We start from the raw sequence: 23,616 nt of genomic DNA on the forward strand, positions 1-23,616 counted from the left end.
ACAACCTAGTCTCTCGTTGCCATACCTCCAAGATCACGTTGTTGTCACACCTCCCTTGAAGGTCTGGAGGATTTTGTATTGCAACAACGGTTTGAATGGTCCACTGGCTCCCAGTGCCAAGATTTTGATTGGCTGTTACATTTCAAGAACCCTCACCCCACACGCCCGTTGAAGGGGTGCTGTGTGTTATATGCATCACTGTTTTTCGTTGTGGTAGTTGTTGCCTATGCTAGTTTCAAGTGCTAGTTTTCAAATTATCACGTGTGGCCGACAGTCTGCGATTTAATTTTATTTAGATTGGATTACTCTGGTAACGACAAATGTCACAACACGTTCTAAACTTTAAAAAAAGATATATATTTTTATTTGTATTATTTTTTATTATTCATAATACAAAAATCAAATTACATTGCTACATCAAACATGTCTAGCAAACCAAACACAGGTATTAACAATGCTCAAACATACCAAAAATATAAATAAAATACAAAAAAGAAACAATTTAAGTGCAATTATATTCACTCTGAAAATATCTTATGATAATGATTCATGAAGATGTTATAATTTGTGTTATTCACTAGGGTTAGTGTTTTAATAAGATAATTAAATTCAATCAGAAAAATGTGTAATTTTGGTGTAGAATTTTTGAATTTTTATTTGTATTTGTGTATAAAGTATTTGGCAACAAGAATAAAAAAAATAGCAATCATTTCAGTGGTTTTGTTATCATTGCAATAGTAACATATATTATATATTTTATGTTAAAATTATAGGCAGTGTTCATAATGGTAAATAAGTACTTTGCAAGGTTTTCCCAAAATTCGGACACAAATTTACATTCAAAGAACAAGTGAGACAGATTATCACCTTCTTTTTCACAGAAAACGCAGATATCATCAATAGCCACAAATTTGGACATCATAGAATTACATGGATATATCTTATGCAAAATGTTGAAGTGCACTTCCGTAACTTTGTTTGGTATACAGTATTTGTAAGGTCTTAACCATGCATTTTTCCAGACAATGTCAGGAATAAGCATTTTCCAGAAAAACTTTCCTCTCGGTGTAAGTTGGTTTTGTGAATGAAGAATTTGTCTTATATATTTATTACAACAAGTTTTCTCAAGTAAGCCCACGCCTTCCAATCTGAGTTCTGGATAAACTTTGTGATCATTCCCAAAATTAAGATGACTTTTCATAAGTGTAGTTAGACCACTGGGAACGGCTTTGATCACAGAAATAAACTCTCTGAAATGTATTGGAAACTCTTTCAATGTTATAAATTGTTCATATGTGAGAATATTACCCTTGTTGTCGAAAATATCAAGAACAAAGTCAATATTCCTCTCATGCCAGCTGGGGTAGAACAATGACTTATTCCTTACAGTTATGTCTGAATTATTCCGCAAAAGAGCTTTATGAGGGGAAAAATTGTGCAGGAAACATATTTTCCAGGCCAGTAAAGCTTGTTGGTGAAACCTAGCCAATTTAGCAGGTAATCTTTCAGGAATATAATTACATTTCAGTAAAAATTGAAGACCTCCCAATTTATTAAACACATTATTTGCAATGAAATACCATATTGAATCAGTATCGAGCAAACATTTTTTCAACCAGTTTATCTTGAAAGTGTTATTTATGTCAACAAAGTCCAACACTTCTAGACCGCCTTCAGCTCTTTGGTTAGAAAGGACATATATTCTTTGAGTTTGTGAGACTTATTTTTCCAGATGAAGTCAAGAAAGGTCTTATTGATCTCTTTACAAGTAGCTGGATTTACACATAACGATAATGAGGGGTACACAAAACGAGACAGTCCCTCTGCCTTGGACAGAAGTACTCTCCCAAGTATAGAAAGATCTCTTTGTAGCCAATTATTAAATATATTTTGAGTTCTCTTAATTTTAGGAGAGAAATTCAAATGTTGTCTGACAAAGTGGTTTTTTGACAGATGTATTCCTAAATGTTTAACAGAATATTTTCAATTTCTTTATCATCAGAGTCAAATAAACATAAGATTTCACATTTAGAAACATTCAGTTTTAATCCTGATGCAATAGAAAATGCAGTTATAGCATTAAGGGCATGTGCGACCTGGTCTTTGTCTCTTAAGAAAAGAGCAGTATCATCAGCCAGTTGGGAAATTTTGATTTCTTTGTTAAAAATGGTTAAGCCATGCAAATTTGCATCATTCAGAATATCTAGAGATAGAAGTTCCACAACCAAAATGAATAAAAATTGCGAAATTGGGCATCCCTGTCGTACACTTCTGTTGATACTAAATCTTTTGGAAGTATTAAGGTTTAGTAGCACAGAACTATTTATATCTTTAAATTTAAGAAAGGAATAATGGTATCTATTCCTTTCTTAAATTTTTTGAACCCCGCCTTCGTTCCTTCTTGTCGTGCCATCTGTATAAGCGGCCACAGTTTCTCTCTGGCAGCCTGATCCTGTGGTTTCAGAGCTTCTTTGATGCGGAGTTTCTTCTCGTCCAGAAACTTGTTCCCCTTGGCCATTTTCCATATGATGTCCCTGTAATGGCGCATAGTTAAGTGCAAGATGATATTGCGAGGGGGTCCATCAGATCTTTGTTTCCCAAGTCGATGTACCACATCAATCACGTCTCTTAGCCTGTCTTTGATTCATGGTGCCACTTTTCCCAGGATATAAAAAAATAAAAAATAACCTTTATTTAAATCCAAATCAAATCAAATCACATTTATTTATATAGCCCTTCGTACATCAGCTGATATCTCAAAGTGATGTACAGAAACCCAGCCTAAAACCCCAAACAGCAAGCAATGCAGGTGTAGAAGCACGGTGGCTAGGAAAAACTCCCTAGAAAGGCCAAAACCTAGGAAGAAACCTAGAGAGGAACCAGGCTATGTGGGGTGGCCAGTCCTCTTCTGGCTGTGCCGGGTGGAGATTATAACAGAACATGGCCAAGATGTTCAAATGTTCATAAATGACCAGCATGGTCGTATAATAAGGCAGAACAGTTGAAACTGGAGCAGCAGGTCAGGTGGACTGGGGACAGCAAGGAGTCATCATGTCAGGTAGTCCTGGGGCATGGTCCTAGGGCTCAGGTCCTCCGAGAGAGAGAAAGAGAGAATTAGAGAACGCACACTTAGATTCACACAGGACACCGAATAGGACAGAAGAGGTACTCCAGATATAACAAACTGACCCCCGACACATAAACTACTGCAGCATAAATACTGGAGGCTGAGACAGGAGGGGTCAGGAGACACTGTGGCCCCATCCGAGGACACCCCCGGACAGGGCCAAACAGGAAGGATATAACCCCACCCACTTTGCCAAAGCACAGCCCCCACACCACTATTTAACTAGGCAAGTCAGTTAAGAACAAATTCTTATTTTCAATGACGGCCTAGGAACAGTGGGTTAACTGCCTGTTCAGGGGCAGAACGACAGATTTGTACATTGTCAGCTCGGAGGTTTGAACTTGCAACCTTCCGGTTACTAGTCCAACGCTCTAACCACTAGGCTACCCTGCCGCCCTACTTCTCTAATATCCTCTCCCTCTACCTCTTTTACACCTTGGATTTTCAGATTCCACCTGCGAGAGTACCTTTGAAGTTCAGCTACATTCTCACACAGCTCATTGTTTTTGGATTGCATTTTCTTCAGCTCATTCTCTAGGAACGTTATCTTTTCCTTGTTCTCGCACACAATTTTGTGTAGTTGATTGACAGTTTCTGACAGATTATTGATCCTCTTTTGATGTTTCTTCTGTGATGGACACTTTGGAGAGCGTGGCGTCTTGTTTAGTAGACAGGGACTGGATTGCAGAGAAAAGTTCCGACATGAAAATGTCTTTTACTTTTTTCACCAGTGGATTTTTACTTGGGGTCTGAGGTAAAGATGTTGCAAGGATTTCATCCTGGTCAGTTTTGTGCTTTCTCTTGCTTGAGATCGTGGCTTCTTGTGTATCCATGCTGCTCTGGTCCTCGTTGTGGCTAGCTAGCATGTCAGCCATCTTCTGTGAGACTTGGATATTTCGTCTACTTTTGTCTTTCTGTCTTGTTCTTCCCAATCAACTTGACAAAAACTCTAAACTTATCCCATGTCCATAAAAAAGTTATAGTTAGTTTCTTTCAATATTAATAGCCAATATTTGACTGTTAACCACCTAACCCTCAATATTGTTTTGAAGAGCGCGAAAACACTCCCTCTCAAAGCGACGCCATCTTGGAGTCTCCCAACACGTTCTAAACTGCTCTTATGACAAACACACCTTTTACCTTGTCTCCATTCATCCACATGGCTGCTATCTGCACTTTGCTACCACCGAAAATATTGTGAAGATTGTCCATTATTTTGTTTTTGTAAGGACAAAAAACACAGAGGCAGTGGGAGAACCTCTTCAAGTAAGTAAATACATGTTTTTAATGTTAAAGTATGTATTATTAGCTAGCTAGCTGGTGACAGTAGACCACTTTGAAGGCTAACTTAACTGATCGCTGTTAGCTAGCTAACTTTACACATTGTTTAACTAAGTGAATTAAATGTCATCAGCTAGCTAACTTCCTATGAGCTAGCTATCTTGATGTAATCATTGTAAATTAAAAACACCGTACAAATGCATTTGTAGATAACAGCCATGGAAGAGGGTGAAATTGCAGCTCCACCTGGCAGTAAAGGGAGAGTGTAGGCTACTGAATATAGCAGGTCATTTTTTGGGAGGACATTATGAAAAGATTCTCCAGTTCGAGTCCCTACAGGGGAAAACTTTGCGGACAGAGAGATAATAGCAACATAATATTCAGTGCTATCTAATTTGATTATAATATTTTCTGTCCTCAGATATGGAAAGCTGTGAAAGCCTGTTAGCAGATGAAGAGAAAGGTCCCAATAAATGAGACTGAGTATATCCTATATGTTATATGTGTAGGTCTACCTATGTTAGCAAATGTTGTATGCATCACACACGATGGACAAATCTATTACAATTGGAGCAGGCCAACCCTGCTGGAGGTCTCCTGGGTGTGCAGGGTTCTGTTTTAACCCAGCAATAATGCACCTGATTTAACGTATAACATCAGATGAGTTTAAAAACAAGTCTGCTATTGCTGGGCAGGAATAGAATACAGTAGATCAGGGATCGGTGGAGCAAGGTTGGTCACCGCTGTTATGAAGATTTGTTCACCTGAAATGATGCTTTAGTAATAATGGCCTACATGATACTAGTACTAAATTATCTATTGTTGTTTAGACCAATCTTTACATACCACAGTGGAGGCTGCTGAGGAGAGGATGGCTCATAATAATGGATGGAATGGAGTCAATGGAGTGGTATCAACCACATGGAAACCACATCTTTGATGTGTATTATACTATTCCATTGACTCCATTCCAGCCATTGTTAGCAGCCTCCACTGACATACGAGTTAGCTTATTTGTACATTTTAAAGTGATAAAATGTGGATTCAAGTTTTTAAACTTGTTTTAATTGTTAAACAAAATGAACTTGCGTCAATGTTGATTAATCACTTAACACAATCCTGCAATAAAGAGGAAGAAGTTCTGTCTCTAATGTGTCTGTTTCTCAAATAAACACTTCATTTTTGTCTAGGTGTAAGATCTCAAATCTAGGTGCCGAAAGCGTTTCACAGGGACGTTGGCCCATGTTGACTCCAATGCTTCCCACAGTTGTATCAAGTTGGCTGGATGTCCTTTGGGTGGTGGACCATTCTTGATACACACAGGAAACTGTTGAGCGTGAAAAACCCAGCATCGTTGCAGTTCTTGACACACTCAACCAGTGCACCTGGCACCCACTTCCATACCCCGCTCAAAGGCACATACATCTTTTTTACCCTCTGAATGGCATGCATACATAATCCATGTCTCGATTGTTTCGAGGCTTAAAAATCCTTCTTTAACCTGTCTCCTCCTCTTCATCTACACTGATTGAAGTGGATTTAACAAGTGACATCAATAAGGGATCATAGCTTTCACATGGATTCACCTGGTCAATCTATGTCATAGAAAGAGCAGGTGTTCTTAATTAATGGTTTGGGTATTTTGTGTATGTTCTCAATAAAAAATGATACCAGTAGACAATGTATATGAGGCTAACATATTTTGTACATCCCTTTGAAGTGATGACATATAACATTGTTAAGTGCAAATCCAACCCTTGTTATTTAGGTACAGTATGAAAATAAGGGTGACAATTAACCTGCAGGAGATGAGCGTTACAGTTAACATTTTATGAAGTTGATTTAAATGTATTTGTTTAATTTGAGCAATGTTGGTTGCAAAATGATTTTTTAGTTATTCCCACGGACAGACAGTACATGGGTGCTCTATAAATCACTAGCGACTGCGCTAACACAGTTGACCTTTTAGGTCAATAATAATATGCTGTTTTTATTTAAAAAATGGTTGGCTTTATAATCGTGAGAGAAATGTAACTACTGTAGCTATTAGCTAGTTAGTTATACCTAGGTAACGTACAAGGTTAGCTGACTTTTCTATACACAAACCTCATTGTGACGAGATACTTTTTGTCCTTCGTGCTAGCCTTTACAGTCAAATATCACATACAAATATTGATATGGCCAGCATTGTAGACCATTTCTCCATTCTTGCTGCAGCTATAGCTCATCTCAAAATATTAGAAATGCTTTGAAAACCAACATGCTGCAAACACTGAAAGGTTTTGTCACCAGTGCTTGTTTTGTTGACATTTTTTGTGCTCACGCACAAATCTGGTGAGCACTTTTGGAGATCTGCCCAAGCAAGCGTTTTAGGGAAGCATCACAACGAGGCTAGTAAGAACCTAACTATTCCCGAAACTTCTATTAGATCAAGCCTCACGTAGAAAATGAGCAATTCTATTCTTTGTTGACCAGATTTGACACTCATTGACTTCCCTAAAAAAAATATTCACTTTGTGGGCTTATTTTCGTGGACAGATTTTAGCCGGAGTAAACCCTCTCACTTTGCCTCTTCCTCTCAGGTCAGTTTAGCTATATTGCCAATTTCTCAGCCTCTGAGTATCACAGAAACACAACACTTTCAAGTTACTGTGGATGAAATTGATCAAAATAACTTTTAAAAACATATATTTTTAAACATCAAATGTAACTACAAATGTGTGAACATTGAAAAAATATATTATTGATTATTTTTATTCTAAATATTTATTATTAAAAAAACATTGGAGATGGGGGATTTAAACCATTTGCTTGTGTTACAAGATTCATAAAATGAAAAGTGCTACTGCTTGACAGACAGTGTCTCTGCATTCATTACCAATTTGGAGCTTTCAAATATATAAATATGTTGGCGCTTTTAGGGTTCATAAAACAGTAAGTCTGGGTGGATTAGGGAGATGACAGAGGTAGTTACACATCTCTTTGTAGCAACTCATAGCTAATTGTAACAGCAACGGGATGTCAGAATAAACAGAGAACATGAATAGTGTGGCACCATAATATGATGCCCTATGTAGCAAATACTGTACAGGATGTTACAGCTCCCTATATGCATTGTAGACACTACTAATAGGCCTATTGGTATTATTTCTGTGATCTAAGTAGGATGGTTTTTCGGGCAGATGGCAGTTTGCAATCTAGGGCAAGGAACCTCTCATCTCTCACACAGTTGTATACCATTTAAAGGACCAGAACCAATAATGGAAAACTATTGCTCACTGTAGTCTAAATCCACATGAACTATTTCAAAAGTTGCCTTGCAGGATAAAGAGATGAGATCAAATGATCAAACCTGTATATGAGACAAATCTGCACAGGCATTATACAATTTCTCCTGCACCATAGAAAACAAATTATGTTTAGCCTTGTGATTAATTAGACAATGTTCAGGGTGTAAACAAAAACAAGGTTATTTACGGCGTCCTACTAATAACTCAAAACTACTCAAAACAACCCCAAAATACCCCCAAAACCCATTTACCATTTCCATATTTAGCAATAAAAGTGGTGAAGGAACGATGGGATTTTTCTACGGCGCAGGCTCCACATGTTAACACTTTATTTTAAGGGCAGGTGTGGTTTCATGTCAATATCCAATAACAATGACCACAGTTGGAGCATTTTGAGAGGTATGTCAGTTTTAAAGTAGTTCTCACCTCTTAAACCGCAATGTGGGCTTACTTGTTATTTATCTACAATTGTTTACATTTTGGGATTTGGGACTGAACTCACTTTCTATAATTCTTTAGTTTTTCTGCTTTTTCCCATGGCTGTCTTTCAGAAACAAGTTTCCTGTTGGGGAATGCCCAGATAGTGGAATGGCCAGTAGTATACAGTAATGACGGGTTTTGTAAGCTGTCGGGGTACCACAGGGCAGAAGTCATGCAAAGGAGCAGCACATGCAGGTAAGAACTGGGCCTCTGTCCCTGTCCTGTCATTCATTTATTTCCACTGTTCACAGAAGCGTAACACATCCACTGACGGTTTCCACATGCATGTAATGTGAGTTGACAGTGGTAAAAGGACTAAAGCAGGTCCAGACACACTCCAGTTTTAGTACACACACATGGTATATGTAGAATATCCAACTGCTCTGTGATCACATGAAAAAAAACAGTTGAATAAGAAATTAATTATAACCCATCTGCTGCAAGGTTTTATACTTTGATTGATTTGATTCATAAAGCATTCATATAGGCTTCGTAAGCACTGCATAAATCACAAATCATCTATAACCTTATTTCATGCTCTATAAAAGATTAATAAATGTAAACATATAAATGTATGGGTATGTCACATTATGATATATCATAATGTGAAATACCCATACATTTATACAGCATGATATACAGTTATAGATGATTTGTGAAGCATCTATGTAGTGCTTATATTCCTGACCCCTTCCACACATGCTTTTCTTTTCATTTTTTATGTTTACAAATCTGTAAACAAATACAAATACACCTTCCTAATATTGAGTTTCACCCCCCTCCCCCATTTTTCCCTCAGAACAGCCTCAATTTGTTGAGGCCATGAACTCTACATGGTGTCGAAAGCGTTCCACAGGGATGCTGGCCTATGTTGACTCCAATGCTACACACAGTTGTTTCAAGATGGCTGGATGTCCTTTGGGTGGTGGACCATTCTTGATACACACGGGAAACTGATGACCGTGAAAAACCCAGCAGCGTTGCAGTTCTTGACACACTCAAACCAGTGCGCCTGGCACCTACTACCATACCCCGTTCAAAGACACTTACATTTTTTTATGTTGCCCATTCACCCTCTGAATGGCACACACACGTCTCAATTGTCTCAAGGCTTAAAAATCCTTTAACCTGTCTCCTCCCCTTCAGCTACACTGATTGAAGTGGATTTAACCAGTGACATCAATAAGGGACCATAGCTTTCACCTGAAATCGCCTGGTCAGTCTGTCATGGAAAGAGCAGATGTTTCTAATGTTTTGTACGCTCAGTGTATGCAAAAATGTACTGACAATGCTGAATAATTTCCTCTGTGGATAATACTTGATAATAAGTGTGCAAATTGTGCAGTTATAATCTAAGGTTTCTCTGCTCCAGTCCTGGGGGCCCTGTATACAGGATTTAATATTAACAAATCAATACGATTAAGAAGGCTCAATTGCATGGCCGAAACAGCTGGCTTGTCCTTGTATATAAGGATTGGCAATTTAACAGTCTAACATCAGCCTGCTTGTGCTGAAGTGGGAGGGAGGCGTTATTCATACAGTATAAATAGTAACTTTTAATGGATTATAAACTGTTGGAGAGGAAATGGTGAGATATCTTTGACGTGATACATTCTCGATTGAAAGTATTTTAATTAGGGTGTCCTGCACACTTGTAATGCCCAAATGAGTGGGATTTGCTGTCATGCAGGAGATGGAGCGTTAAATTGTCCCCATGAAATTTACAACACCCCTCCTTCCTCATTTTTGCCATGTCTTTATGTCAATGCATGCTCACAGAAGCAAATAGATACTTTGACACACAGCAAGAGTGCTTACGTTTCTTTACTGAAGCTGGGCACACTGAACTTGCAGACACTGACAGTACTGAGGCTTCTGAAAATAACCCCCACTTGCTGCACACTGCCCTTCCTAAGAAATAGACAGACAAAGATAAAAATACTTTATTTTTCACCTGATAATGATCAGTGTAACCAGAATGATAGGAAATAAAAGTTGGAGAGGATGGGAGGGATTGACGGAAGTGGCTTTAATTTGTAGACTTAGGCCTAGATCAGATCAGTGTTAACCGGCGGTAATTGACAATCGCATAGCATATGATTGTTTTTTTTCTTTAGGCGATGTCGGAGGTTTTAACACGTTGGAGCTGTCAAATTGGTGAGCGGCTCTTGTGGTCATTGTCACGAAACCCCACCCATCCTTATATCCCACCCGTGTTGTACAGTGCCTTCAGAAAGTTATCATATCCCTTGACTTTTTCCACATTTTGTTGTGTTACAGCCTGAATTTAAAGTAGAATACATTGTGATTGTGTGCCACTGATCTACACAGAATAACCCACATTTTTTAAATTAATACAAAATTGAAAGCTGAAATGTCTTTTGTCAATAAGTATTCAACACTTTTGTGTTGGCAAGCCTAAATATGCTCAGTAAAAATGAGCTTAACAAGTCACATAATTAGTTGCATGGACTCACTCTGTGTGCAATAATAGTGGTTAACATGGTTTTTTAATGATTACCCGTCTCTGTATCCCACACATATACAATTACCTGTAAGATCCCTCAGTCTAGTAGTGAATTTCAAATACAGATTCAACCACAAAGACCAGGGAGGTTTTCCAATCCCTCGCAAAGAAGGGCACCTATCGGTAGATGGGTCAACAAAAAAAAGCAGACACTGAATATCCCTTTGAGCATGGTGAAGTTATTGATTACGCTTTGGATGGTGTATCAATACAACCAGTCACTACAAAGATACAGCCGTCCTTCCTAACACAGTTGTCGGAGAGGAAGGAAACTGCTCAGGGATTTCACCATGAGGCCAACGGGTGACTTTTAAACAGTTATAGTGTTTAATGGCTGATAAACTAAGGATGGATCAACAACATTTTAGTTACTACCCAATACTAACCTAATTGACAGAGTGAAAAGATGTAAGTCTGTACAGAATACAAATATTTCAAAACATGCATCCTGTTTGCAGTAAGGCACTAAAGTAATACTATTTTAAAAATGTGTCAAAGAAATGCACTTTTTGTCCTGAATACAAAGTGTTATATTTGAAGGTAAATCCAGCACAACACATCACTGAGTACCACTCTCCATATTTTCAAGCATGGTGGTGGCTGCATCATGTTATGGGTATGCATGTCATCGGCAAGGACTAGATAGTTTTTTGGAGGGGATAAAAATAAATGGAATAGAACTGAGCACAGGCTAAATCCTAGAGGAAAACCTGGTTTAGTCTGCTTTCCAACAGACACCTTTCAGCAGGAAAATAACATGTAACTGAAGGTCAAATATACACTGGAGTTGCTTACCAAGACGACATTGAATGTTCCTGAGTGGCCTGCTGAAACTAAGTGGTAAGACTTGAACATGTCTGTCTAGCAATGATCAAAAACCAACTTGACAGAGCTTGAAGAGTTTAAAAAAGAATAATGGGCACATATTGTATAATGTGTGCAAAACTCTGAGACTTACCCAAAAAGACAAAGGGGATTCTAACATGTATTGACTCAGGTGGTTGAATACTTATCTAATCAATATATATATTAGTGTTTTATTTTTCATAAAAAAACATTTTTTAGCATTTGTCTTCCACTTTAACAAAGTATTTTGTGTATATCGTTTAAAAAAAAGAGACAATTTAAATCAATTTTAATCCCAATAACAACAAAATGTGGAAAAAGTCAAGAGGTGTGAATTCTTTCTGAAGGCACTAAGTTCAGAACGAGAAAGTGTAGGCTATATAGAAAAAAATACACTAACATTCTAAATCATCAAACAAAAGAATAAGGATTTATATCAGCCTAATTGAGGTGTTGCCTTGTGGTTTGAGGTTAAGACCATCTTCAACATTAGACATCTTCAGCTCCTCAATTTAAACACACTTTAATCAAAAAAAATTCTGGGCCAGGTAGACAGCCTCTTGTTGGGGTAAACATTCACCCTCTTGGCCCAAGCAAAAGGAAAACATATTTGGCTTCACCACGGTCAAAAAAATATGTGATAGTCTGTCTGAATGTTTTGGGAACTTTTGAAGGATGTTCTGTGCACCCTTAAACTAAAATTGTGTGATGATGTGTATAACTGGACACATCCACCGCAGGCAGGGAGCAGCAAAGGGTCATCCACAGAGCAGGTTAGGGTTTGATCAGGGGTACAATGGCAATAGTTTACATGGGAGATAATATTCTGATTTAGGCTTACCACAGGATGTTTAGAATTAGAATTTAATGTTGCAATCAAAATCTGAAATATTGAATCACGATATAGAGTGATACAACTACCAACATTTAGGAAATGCTGCTCAAACACTCAAAGCACAGCTTTTAAAAGGGTCATCACTCTGATGTTGCATCAATGTTCCATGTTCATCCACAGTTCACCTAGGGTTGGGAGGTTATCGTGTTGTCAGCCCTCTCTTGTTTACTCAGGCCTCTCTTTTGTTCAACACAAACACTGTATCAATAGGATTTGACAGTCAACGTCATCACGTTCCCATGAGAAAAATTACAGTTCAGTGAGTGATAAAATGGTGTCTGTTGTGTGAATGTTTATGCCACATAGGTTTGCACGACTAACCCTCTCTCTTTTGTGTTCCCCATCTGCCTTTCAAACTAGCCCTACCTACCATGCCTTTTTGACCCTCTCCTTCTTTGGCTCCCGCAGTTTCATGTATGGGGACCTGACAGACAAGAACACAATAGATGAAGTCAGGCAGACCTTTGATAACTATGAATCACATTGCTTTGAAGTGCTGCTTTATAAGAAGAACAGTGAGTATAAAGATGTCACTAACTATCCTTGTCAATTTAGCTTAGGGGTTTACCCCTGTAAGGATGGGGTTAAAGTGCCTACTGTTTTTAGAAACATTTTATTACTGAAGTTCCCTCTGGGGAAAATCACGTTATTCTACAGTATTCTATTCTCACTGACATTATATGATTTTACACTTAAAGGTGCTTTATGCAACAATTCCACCTGAATATTCCTAAGTATCAATGGTATGTATATATGTAGAAGTAAAGGGATACAAAATTGGTAGCAATCTATTCTCTGACATAGAAATAATCAGATATTAACTTGGTAAAATTGTAATTGCACTATTTGTTTTACCTTTATTTATTTAACTATATATATACTATATATACTCGGCAAAAAAAGAAACGTCCTCTCACTGTCAGCTGCGTTTATTTTCAGCAATCTTAACATGTGTAAATATTTTTATGAACATAACAAGATTCAACAATTGAGACATAAACTGAACAAGTTCCAAAGACATGTGGCAAACAGAAATGGAATAATGTGTCCTGGAACAAAGGGGGGTCAAAAATCCAAAGTAACAGTCAGTATCTTGTGTTGCCACCAGCTGCATTTATTGCTGCAGTGCATCTCCCCCTCGTGGACTGCACCAGATTTGCCAGTTCTTGCTGTGAGATGTTACCCCACTCTTCCACCAAGGCACCTGCAAGTTCCCGGACATTTCTGGGGGGAATGGCCCTAGCCCTCACCTTCCGATCCAACAGGTCCCAGACGTGCTCAATGGGATTGAGATCCGAGCTCTTCGCTGGCCATGGCAGAACACTGACATTCCTGTCTTGCAGGAAATCACGCACAGAACAAGCAGTATGGCTGGTGTATGGCCTGCAAGAAGGGTACCGCATGAGGGAGCAGGATGTCTTCCATGTAACGCACAGCGTTGAGATTGCCTGCAATGACAACAAGCTCAGTCAGATGATGTTGTGACACACCGCCCCAGACCATTACAGACCCTCCACCTCCAAATCGATCCCGCTCCAGAGTACAGGCCTTGGTGTAACGCTCATTCCGTTGACGATAAACGCGAATCCGACCATCACCCCTGGTGAGACAAGACTGCGACTCGTCAGTGAAGAGCACTTTTTGCCAGTCCTGCCTGGTCCAGCGACGGTGGGTTTGTGCCCATAGGCAACTTTGTTGCTGGTGATATCTGGTGAGGACCTGCCTTACAACAGGCCTACAAGCCTTCAGTCCAGCCTCTCTCAGCCTATTGCGCGCAGTCTGAGCACTGACGGAGGGATTGCGCGTTCCTGGTGTAACTCGGGCAGTTGTTGTTGCCATTCTGTACCTGTCCCGCAGGTGTGATGTACGGATGTACCAATCCTGTGCAGGTGTTGTTACACATGGTCTGCCACTGCGAGGACGATCAGCTGTCCGTCCTGTCTCCCTGTAGCGCTGTCTTAGGCGTTTCACAGTACGGACATTGCAATTTATTGCCCTGGCCACATCTGCAGTCCTCATGCCTCCTTGCAGCATGCCTAAGGCAATTTCACGCAGATCAGCAGAGACACTGGGCATCTTTCTTTCTGTGTTTTTTCAGAGTCAGTAGAAACGTCTCTTTAGTGTCCTAAGTTTTCATAACTGTGCCCTTAATTGCCTACCGTCTGTAAGCTCTTAGTGTCTTAATAAAAGTTCCATGTTCATTAATTGTTTATGGTTCATTGAACAACCATGGGAAACAGTGTTTAAACCCTTTACAATGAAGATCTGTGAAGTTATTTGGATTTTTACGAATTAGCCTTTCTTTTTTTGCTGAGTTTATAAACAAAACACTTGTTTGTTTCTTTGTTATTCATTGGGATCTATTGCAATAAGCCCCAATAGGCTCCATTTAGTACCAGGTACAGATGTAGGATCTTTATTTGATCACCCTGTTGCAGGAAAACTTTTGTGCAATGCAGGATTTTTTAAAACTTGTAGTGTATTAGGTTTTAAAAAGCTTCTGAAGTTTGTAATTTCCACTTAGAAATTTCAGAATTGATTTCCCCTTATGAAAAATGTATGAACCATGACAAAAAATTTCCTCATAATTATAGTCCACATAATAATTTTCTGTTGCTGCAGGTTTATATTCCTGCTGTAGTAAATTGGCTCAAATTAAGAGCCTACATCTGTAGTTACCATTTGTGTTTAAATAGAAAGAAGTACCAGAGATGACCTAATGATACCACATATTTTCCTATTATGTAGCCTTTACACTCCTTCCTTGGTTCCCTTCTCCTCTTTTACCCTGCAGGGACACCCATATGGCTCTACATGCAGGTGGCTCCCATCAGGAACGAGAACGACAAGGTGGTTCTGTTCCTGTGTACCTTCAAAGACATAACTGTCTTCAAGCAGCCTATTGAGGACGAATCCACCAAGGGTGAGAGACCTAATATTAATTAAGTAAAAAGCCTGAACAAAGTATATTGTGTTCCCACGTAACCTAATGAAGGCTATTGCAGCCGTAAAGTTGTCTAGTGTGTTGTGGATGACATCCAAGCAGCTCTGGCATACCGTGTGTGGGCTTTCTTTATGTATTCAAAGAATCTATTATTGGCCCAGGACCTGTTTGAGGATTTGGGATGTGTATATGACTCGCACATCCTTTAAGAGTTTGTTACCTGTCAACTAATAGAACATGCTGTTGTCCCTTGTTCAGTAGGTGGTTGCTTGGATGTTTATTTTTTTGTGTTCTGGTGGTTCTGTAAAGTGGGGCTTTGTATCCAGGTCTGAAGTTTGCGTTGGTCATGGATTGGGTGAGAGGTGTCGTTAGTTATGCTGTAAGGCTTTGCACGTTGCCCTTATTTTGATAATGTAAGGGATGTCCTGGCATCTTACAAGCCACAGATGTTTTTAACTAATCACTACAAAGTTGATAGCAGAGGGCTTCATGGAGATCACATGTTATGCACTTGAGGCCACAAACTTCAGCAGAAGAGGAGTGTTGCAAGACAGATAAGCTGTCTGCTTATGTCTGGCCCTGGTTTTTTCTAGAGAATGGAAGACTGAGTAACAGGGCTCTCCTCTGGTATACGTGATTTATGTGCAGTGTGAGATCTCTTCCTTCACCCACCTTCCTCTCTCTTGTTGGTCTCTCTTGCTAGCAGCAACATTAAACTGTGTAGTTTTTATATCAACAGAGAGCTGTGATCAAAATATATAAGGTGTTTCATTTGAGAGAAACCAACTGGTTATTTAAAAAGACAAAGATACGTTTCTAATTTGCCTTGTGGTTTGAGGTTTAGACCATCTCAAACATTGTAGACATCTTCAGTTCCTCATCTTAAACATACTTTTATATTTCTTCTGGGCCAGGTAGACCACCTCTTGCTGAGGCTACCCTTTACCCTCTTGGCCCAAGCAAAAGGAAAACATATTTGGCTTCATCACGGTCAAAGGATATGCGATAGTCTGTTTGAATGTTTTGGGAACTTTTGAAGAACAACAAAATAACTTTTTGTGAACATTCTTGCACCATCAAGGGAATGTTCTGAGCACCCTAAAACATTGTTTGATGATGCGTAAAACTGGACAGATTTTATGTTTATACTGATACTTTTTGGCAATGTTCTTACACCTTTGCTGACAATCTAATGAAATGTTCTGGAAACATTCACATAAGCATATTTAGTTTACATGTCATACTTTAGCTACATGTGACATGGCCACACACTGTACTTATTGGCCCAGATGTTGTTTGTCTGAATAGATGGATGTGTGCGTCTCCCCCTGGGTTCACACCGACACATCCCTGGGGATCATGTGCAGCAGTGTGACTAAGTATGTAATGGCAAGCAGATGGCAAGGACAACTCACTTCATATTTGATGGAGTGACAGATGCAACTGCTTATGTCCATCACAAAAGGAATGCTCATTCATTTAACAGCCAACTGTTAATTATGTGGAGAAATAGCGTACACCAACTGTCAGGATGACTGAATGTTAAGTAACACGCATTTTCATTTGTTTAAAGGCCCACTGTGATATTTGACAGCAGTTTTTCTCATTTAAATGAATGACATAACCATTGTATCTTGAGGAATGTCTCATGAGCTGTGTAACCCCATCATAACCCAACATTTACTGCATTGTTTCTAAACAACCGGCGGATGGGGACTTCCTGGGGCATATCTACATTATAAATGCATAAATGGGAAACACTGCCATCCCTCAGCTTTATAGCAAACCAAGTAGTGGGGCTTTAATTCCTTGCAAGCACACTGCTGTGTGAAACACATAGTATACAGAACAAACGGTTGGCCTGAATAAGTTACTTTTTTTGCCCTCCCATATGGCTCACACTTTATTTGCGTGCTGAACTGAAAGGGCTGAGACAGGCCAGCAAACTATTTTAATCCGCCCCACCAATCATTGAACATGGTTGAGTTCACCCCCTTAACCCTTGAATGATTTAATGTGTCTGTGCTTCAGTATTGCTCTGCTTGCTTTTCTCTGCATTGTCGGGGTGATGGGCAGAGAATAAAGGTCCACAAGGGACTTGGCTTAGTGATGTCATATGTTCTTGTTGTTATCGGTTTACATTCACCAAAATGACTTCAATGGAACTTTTAACATGATCTTTTTTATTTATCCAAGCAAACAAGATTTTATCTGCGAAACCTACCATTGGTGTGCGTAGAAGCAGGCAACGATGATTTGAGAGAAATCTGGACTTGTAACTATGCACTCTGCGCATCTCTCTTTTCCAAAACTCCAAAGGCCAAAGCCATCAGCCTCCCAAAGCTGTGGGAGAGTGGTTAAAAAGAAAACGTTTGGCTGTTAAATAATGTATGATAGGGATTGCATCAAACGAGACGCTCAGCTGGGTTCTCATGTCTCACACCATAATGCTGCCATTCAGTTTGAAGTCAAAAGGAGATTTTGTACTCTTATTAGGTCCCTCAGGGCATTACAATCTTCCTAAAAGCTCCAGAAGAAAAGAGCGTTGGTTATGTTTGTAGCTTGTTGACAGGGACATGTAAGGTTATAGACGGAGAGCAGAGTGGTACACTACGATGCCATCTAGATCTACTCAGGATTTTATAAAGCTAGCCAACTTCAGTTAGCTTCACATTCCAGCTCAGGCTTCATCCATGTGATGTAGGTGGATATTGATCCTCCACCTGCCGTTAACTACAGCCAGGCTTGTAACTGTGCTCGCATATCACACGGGGATAAGACCAGCAAGCTGAACTCGCCATTTAGACAGTGCTGAAACAGCAATCCATTGGCGAGTGAGTGCCACATTTGCCAAATCAACATGAAAATAAAAATTATCTTGCATATTCAGCAGGCTATGGTGTGAAATAGGCTATTAGAGGTGCCCGGTTTATTTTATTACTTATTGTTAATGCCATCTTTGGTGTGCATTGGTGCACCTTTTTTCCCACTCCTATTGATAAAATAACTTTATTAAGTCATAAAGTTTTCCTGTGCATGAAGTTTCAAATGCATCCTGTCATTTCTAAATGTGTAATGAATGCATGTATTTTAATATTTCATTTTTTTTACACAAATAAAACAATTTATTCAGTCGACTTTATCAAATAAATTGGATGATGATGCAATCATTGCGAGGGAGGGAATCTGATTTCCTTGGTCCTCAACTCGCGGTTCAAACAGGATAAGTGGAGTCAGCCCTGAGTCAGCCTGCCCCAGAGCAGGTTAGTGTTAGTTCTTAAGGATTAGTTGCCATAGAAATGTACCTTACTAAAAGGTGAGCTACTTTCGTGTCAACTGCTATCCCGACTTGAACTCATAGTTGACCAAATCAGGCAACTATATCCTCTAACTCACTTTGTAGTACACACATTATATCTGAATTAGATTGCCTCAGCCTAATTCTCCCCACCTTTCTCGCTTTTGTCCATGCAATAGACCAAATGGTGGTATGCCATTAGCTATATATCCTTTATAGAACCTGGGAGACCCTATATTCTGAGACCAGAGTCACTGCAGATTGTGCCCACAAATGTGTCCTGTGGTCTTCCGGTAAGTTTTTGTCCATAAGAGAAGACCTACAGTTTAAGTTTACTAATGGCCTCTCTGATGTTAAGTAAATATATGATAGAAGCAGACTCAATATGAGGCAGTGAAAGATTAAGACAATGGCGGTCAGAGAATATTATTTTTTTTGTGGTGATTTTGCTCAATGGACTTCTGCTCATCTCTGGCAGGATGGAACAAGTTTGCCCGGCTGACCCGGGCACTGACCAGCAACAGCCGCAGCAACATGCAGCAGCTGACGCCCATGAACCAAGTCAACGAGGTCAGCCACAAGCACTCCAGACTGGCTGAGGTGAGCATCTCACTGGAAAAGAATAATACAATCCTGACCATATGTATTTGGACAGTCAAGATACATTAAAAAATGTCTCTGTACTACAGCATTTTCGACAGTTCAGAATGTTACCTTTCATTTGAGGGTATTTTCATACGTATCTGTTTGACCATTTACATTTTCTTAATCATGGCAGCATCAGGATGAATTGAAGTGTTCAGATGCATCTTCTCTGTTTATTTAGAAAGTAAATTACAAAAAATCACTTTTTAGTTAATAATGTCCCAAAATACACCTGAAACAAACTACAAATATACCCAAAACAAACTACAAATGCACCCAATGAGTTTGTAGAGTTGCAAGCTCGATGTAGTCATTGGGTGCAAGCGATATGGGACCAAAACGAACATTCAGACCATTTTAATACACTATCAGTAGATTTATAAAGTGATTTTATGTCTAAGTGGTAAAATAGATATGTATGAAAATACCCTCAAAGGAAGTAAGGCAACCAGGTTTTTGACTAAAATGACCTGGTAGTGCATAAAGTTCATGATGCCGTTGACCCTAACGAGGGCCCCTGAATCAGCAGAAGCAAAATAGCCCCATTACATCAAAGATCCACCACCATATTTTATAGTAAGTATGGGCTTCTTCTCTGCATATGCATCTTTCTTTGGATGCACTGGTGTGCGTGGCCAAAGAGCTCTATTTTCATATCATCCAACAAATGTAAATGCCTGGAGTTAGCAGAATGGCATTGACAATTGGATTGGAACCGGTGATATGGTCAGATTACATGGAAATAGAGCTCTTTGGCCACCCACACCAGTGGTGGGTTCTGCATTAAAATAAGGATGCATAAACTGAAAATAAATCCACACCTACTGTAAAATATGGTTGTGGATCTTTGATGTTATGGGGCTATTTTTCTTCCACTGGGTCCTGGGTATGGTCGCAAAGGAAAGGTATATTACTGGAAACTTTCGAAGTTCACCAGTAAACTGCCAAAATGTTGGTATATTTCAAGGATTTGATGTAATCTATCACAAGACATCTAGTGGCCATTTGAGGTCCTTCAGATTATCACAGGTGTCTGTAATCATCTCTGACAATCATTTAATAAGATAATTTAAAAAATAGAATGACAAAGCTGTAAAACATTATCCTAATGTTCAGCAAGACACACATCAAAATCCACAAATAAATTGTTAAATGACCACAAAATGAACATTTTGCAATGACCATGTCAGTCTCCGGACTTGAACATTGTAAGAGGGCAGTCCATAAGCGCAGACAAAGGATATCAAGAATCTGGAAAGATTCTGTATGGTGGAATGGTGTAAAATCCCTCCCAATTTGTTCTCCAATCTCATAAAACATTTTAGAAAAAGGCTCAGTTTCGTTATCCTCGCCAGGTGAGGTATTGAAAGGTATTGAAAACAGGGGTGTACCTTTGAGAAAATAATTATTACCTGTTAAAATCTCTTTCACAGTATTAGCATAAAATAATATAATTACCCCATTTTTATATTCAGTGTCTGATTTGTTACTTTTGCCCATCAACCAATCGCTGTTCTTCATTATAAGGCATTGGAAACGTTCCCTGGTCTTTGTAGTTGTAAGGGGTGCATACTGGCGGAAGAGAAGTCAGGCGCAGAAGAGCAAAAACTGTGTTACAACGGCGCAGTTTAATAATAAAAATCACCGTAAACAATCAAATACAATGGTTACAAAACCCGTCGCACACCAGAAATAACGTGCACAAGCACTTACAATAAACAATTCTGGACAAGGACAAGGGGGGAACAGAGGGTTAAATACACAACATGTAATGATGGAATTGAAATCAGGTGTGTGGGAAGACAAGACAAAACAAATGGAAAATGAAAAGTGGATCGATGATGGCTAGAAGACCGGCGACGCCGACCGCCAAACATCGTCCGAACAAGGAGAGGAACCAACTTCGACAGAAGTCGTGACAGTAGTTTACTCTGTGCTTGAAATTCACTTCTCAACTGAGGAACCTTACAGAGGTTGTATGTATGGGGAAATCTTTCAAAAATCATGTTGACCCCTGCAACTTATTATGTGATTTGTTAAGGCAATTTTTTCTCATTAACTAATTTAGGCTTGCCATGACAAAGGGGGTAAATCATTTTACAACCAATACATTTAAGTTATTTATATTTAATTTTAACTTGTAAACATTCATAGAATGTACTTTTCACTTTCATATTATGGAGTATTTGTCTATGCAGATCAATGACAAAGACAATCCTAATTAAATCAATTTCAATTCCACTTTATAACACAACGGAGGTGAACACTTATTATAGGCACTGCAAATAGATATCAGGTAAATAGCATCTGAAACAGTACTGTAATATAAAGGGTTACTTTAACAGCCTTCCTCTTTTCTATGTGGACCTCAGGCTCTCCAGCTGGGCTCGGACATTCTCCCCCAGTACAAGCAGGAGGCGCCCAAGACGCCGCCCCACATCATCCTCCATTACTGCACCTTTAAGACCACCTGGGACTGGGTCATCCTCATCCTCACCTTCTACACAGCCATCATGGTGCCCTACAATGTCTCTTTCAAGACCAAGCAGAACAATTTGGCCTGGCTCGTGCTGGACAGCGTGGTAGATGTCATCTTCCTTGTGGACATTGTGCTCAACTTCCACACCACCTTCGTTGGGCCTGGTGGAGAGGTCATTTCGGACCCGAAGCTGATTCGAATGAACTACCTGAAGACCTGGTTCGTCATTGACCTGCTGTCCTGCCTGCCCTACGACATCATCAATGCCTTTGAAAACGTAAATGAGGTAGGCCCTGAACATACTTGAAATGTTGTTCTCCATAGTTTTTGACCAAGGGCATACTCAATCAGTATACATTTTTAACCTTTTTGTCCTCTGAAAGATTGGTCTGAATTATGGTCCCCCAGTCAAATCAGAGAGTAGAAGGGGAGGCTCTGTTAAGTCTAAGTATGTCAGAGAAGCACAGTGATATATTTACTTTTAGTCTTAGCTTGATTCTTTCCCAGGCAACATGCATCATTTCCCTACTGAGGCTTACTAGCAGGTGAATCCTCAGCATGGGTGGAATGCAATTAAGCTTCAAAATGACTCTGAGCCAAGATTTCAATAATGGGGTGCTTTTCAGTGACATCTAGGGCTTGGGATATTGTTCAATCAATTTTGATGCACTTAAAGTCCAATAGACAGAGTCTTGCTTTGGCATGTAGGAATCAACATGGACGGCAAGCTCTTGTCTCTGTCAGTATTGCCCTTTTAATTCCTGTATGAATGGGAGAAGATGGATAGAAAGGTTATTAGCCTAACAATAAATGCAGTCTCTCTTCTCTTGCAAAGCTGGCCACATACCTTCCCTTCATGCTTATATGGAAAAACATATATTACGATACAATAAATGTGTGGGATATACTATTTACACGGAACAAAAATATAAACACAACATGTAAAGTGTTGTGTCACATGTTTCATGAGCTGAAATACCAGATCCCAGAAATGTTCCATACGCACAAAGCTTATTACTCTCAAATTTTGTGCACAAATTTGTTTGCATCCCTGTTCGTGAGCATTTCTCCTTTGCCAAGATAATCCATCCACCTAACAGGTGTGGCATATCCAGAAGCTGATTAAACAGCATGATCATTACACAGGTGCATCTTGTGCCAGGGGTAATAAAAGGCCACTCTAAAATGTGTAGTTTTGTCATACAACACAATGCCACATATGTCTTAAAATTTGATGGAGCTTGCAATTGGCATGCTGACTGCAGGAATGTCCACCATAGCAGTTGCCAGAGAATTTAATGTTAATTTTTCTACCATAAGCTGCCTCCAACATCGTTTTAGAGAATTTGGCAGCCTCACAACCACAGACCACGTGTAACCATACCAGCCCAGGCCCTCCACATCCGGCTTCTTCACCTGCGGGATCGTCTAAGATCATTCACCCGGACAGCTGATGAAACTGTGGGTTTGCACAACCAAAGGATTTCTGTGCAAACTGTCTAAAACCATCTCAGGGAAGCTCATCTGCGTGCTTGTCATCTTCACCAGGGTCTCGATCTGACTGCAGTTCGACATCGTAACCGACTTTAGTGAGCAAATGCAGACCATATGCTATCCCAAGCATTTCCCTCTCTGCCACCTACTTTAATCTTACCACTCACTTTTGAGACATGCTACTACTTGCAATTTTTTTCAGTGAGAACTTTAAACTACCTATATAGGTTATAATTTGCAAATTCTTTGGAATATTATTCCAAAGAATGGCAGCTGAGTATAAAAATGTTTCTTTCCCCATACCACTTTT

At 39.4% G+C, this 23,616-nt stretch overlaps 1 protein-coding gene across 1 annotated transcript in view; it reads left to right on the top strand.

Annotated features, from left to right (window-relative positions):
* The first annotated feature begins 423 nt into the window (after positions 1 to 423).
* LOC109901384 (potassium voltage-gated channel subfamily H member 5-like) overlaps positions 424 to 23,616 on the top strand; it is a 68,255-nt gene continuing 45,062 nt past the window's right edge. Inside the window, exons 1-6 of the mRNA XM_031836677.1 lie at positions 424 to 445; positions 8,250 to 8,373; positions 12,855 to 12,961; positions 15,241 to 15,369; positions 19,167 to 19,288; positions 21,706 to 22,098. Coding sequence (XP_031692537.1) covers positions 424 to 445; positions 8,250 to 8,373; positions 12,855 to 12,961; positions 15,241 to 15,369; positions 19,167 to 19,288; positions 21,706 to 22,098 — 897 coding nt within the window. The remainder of the gene's footprint in view (positions 446 to 8,249; positions 8,374 to 12,854; positions 12,962 to 15,240; positions 15,370 to 19,166; positions 19,289 to 21,705; positions 22,099 to 23,616) is intronic.

This window comes from Oncorhynchus kisutch, linkage group LG12, assembly GCF_002021735.2.
Source record: "Oncorhynchus kisutch isolate 150728-3 linkage group LG12, Okis_V2, whole genome shotgun sequence".
Lineage (NCBI taxonomy): Eukaryota > Metazoa > Chordata > Actinopteri > Salmoniformes > Salmonidae > Oncorhynchus > Oncorhynchus kisutch.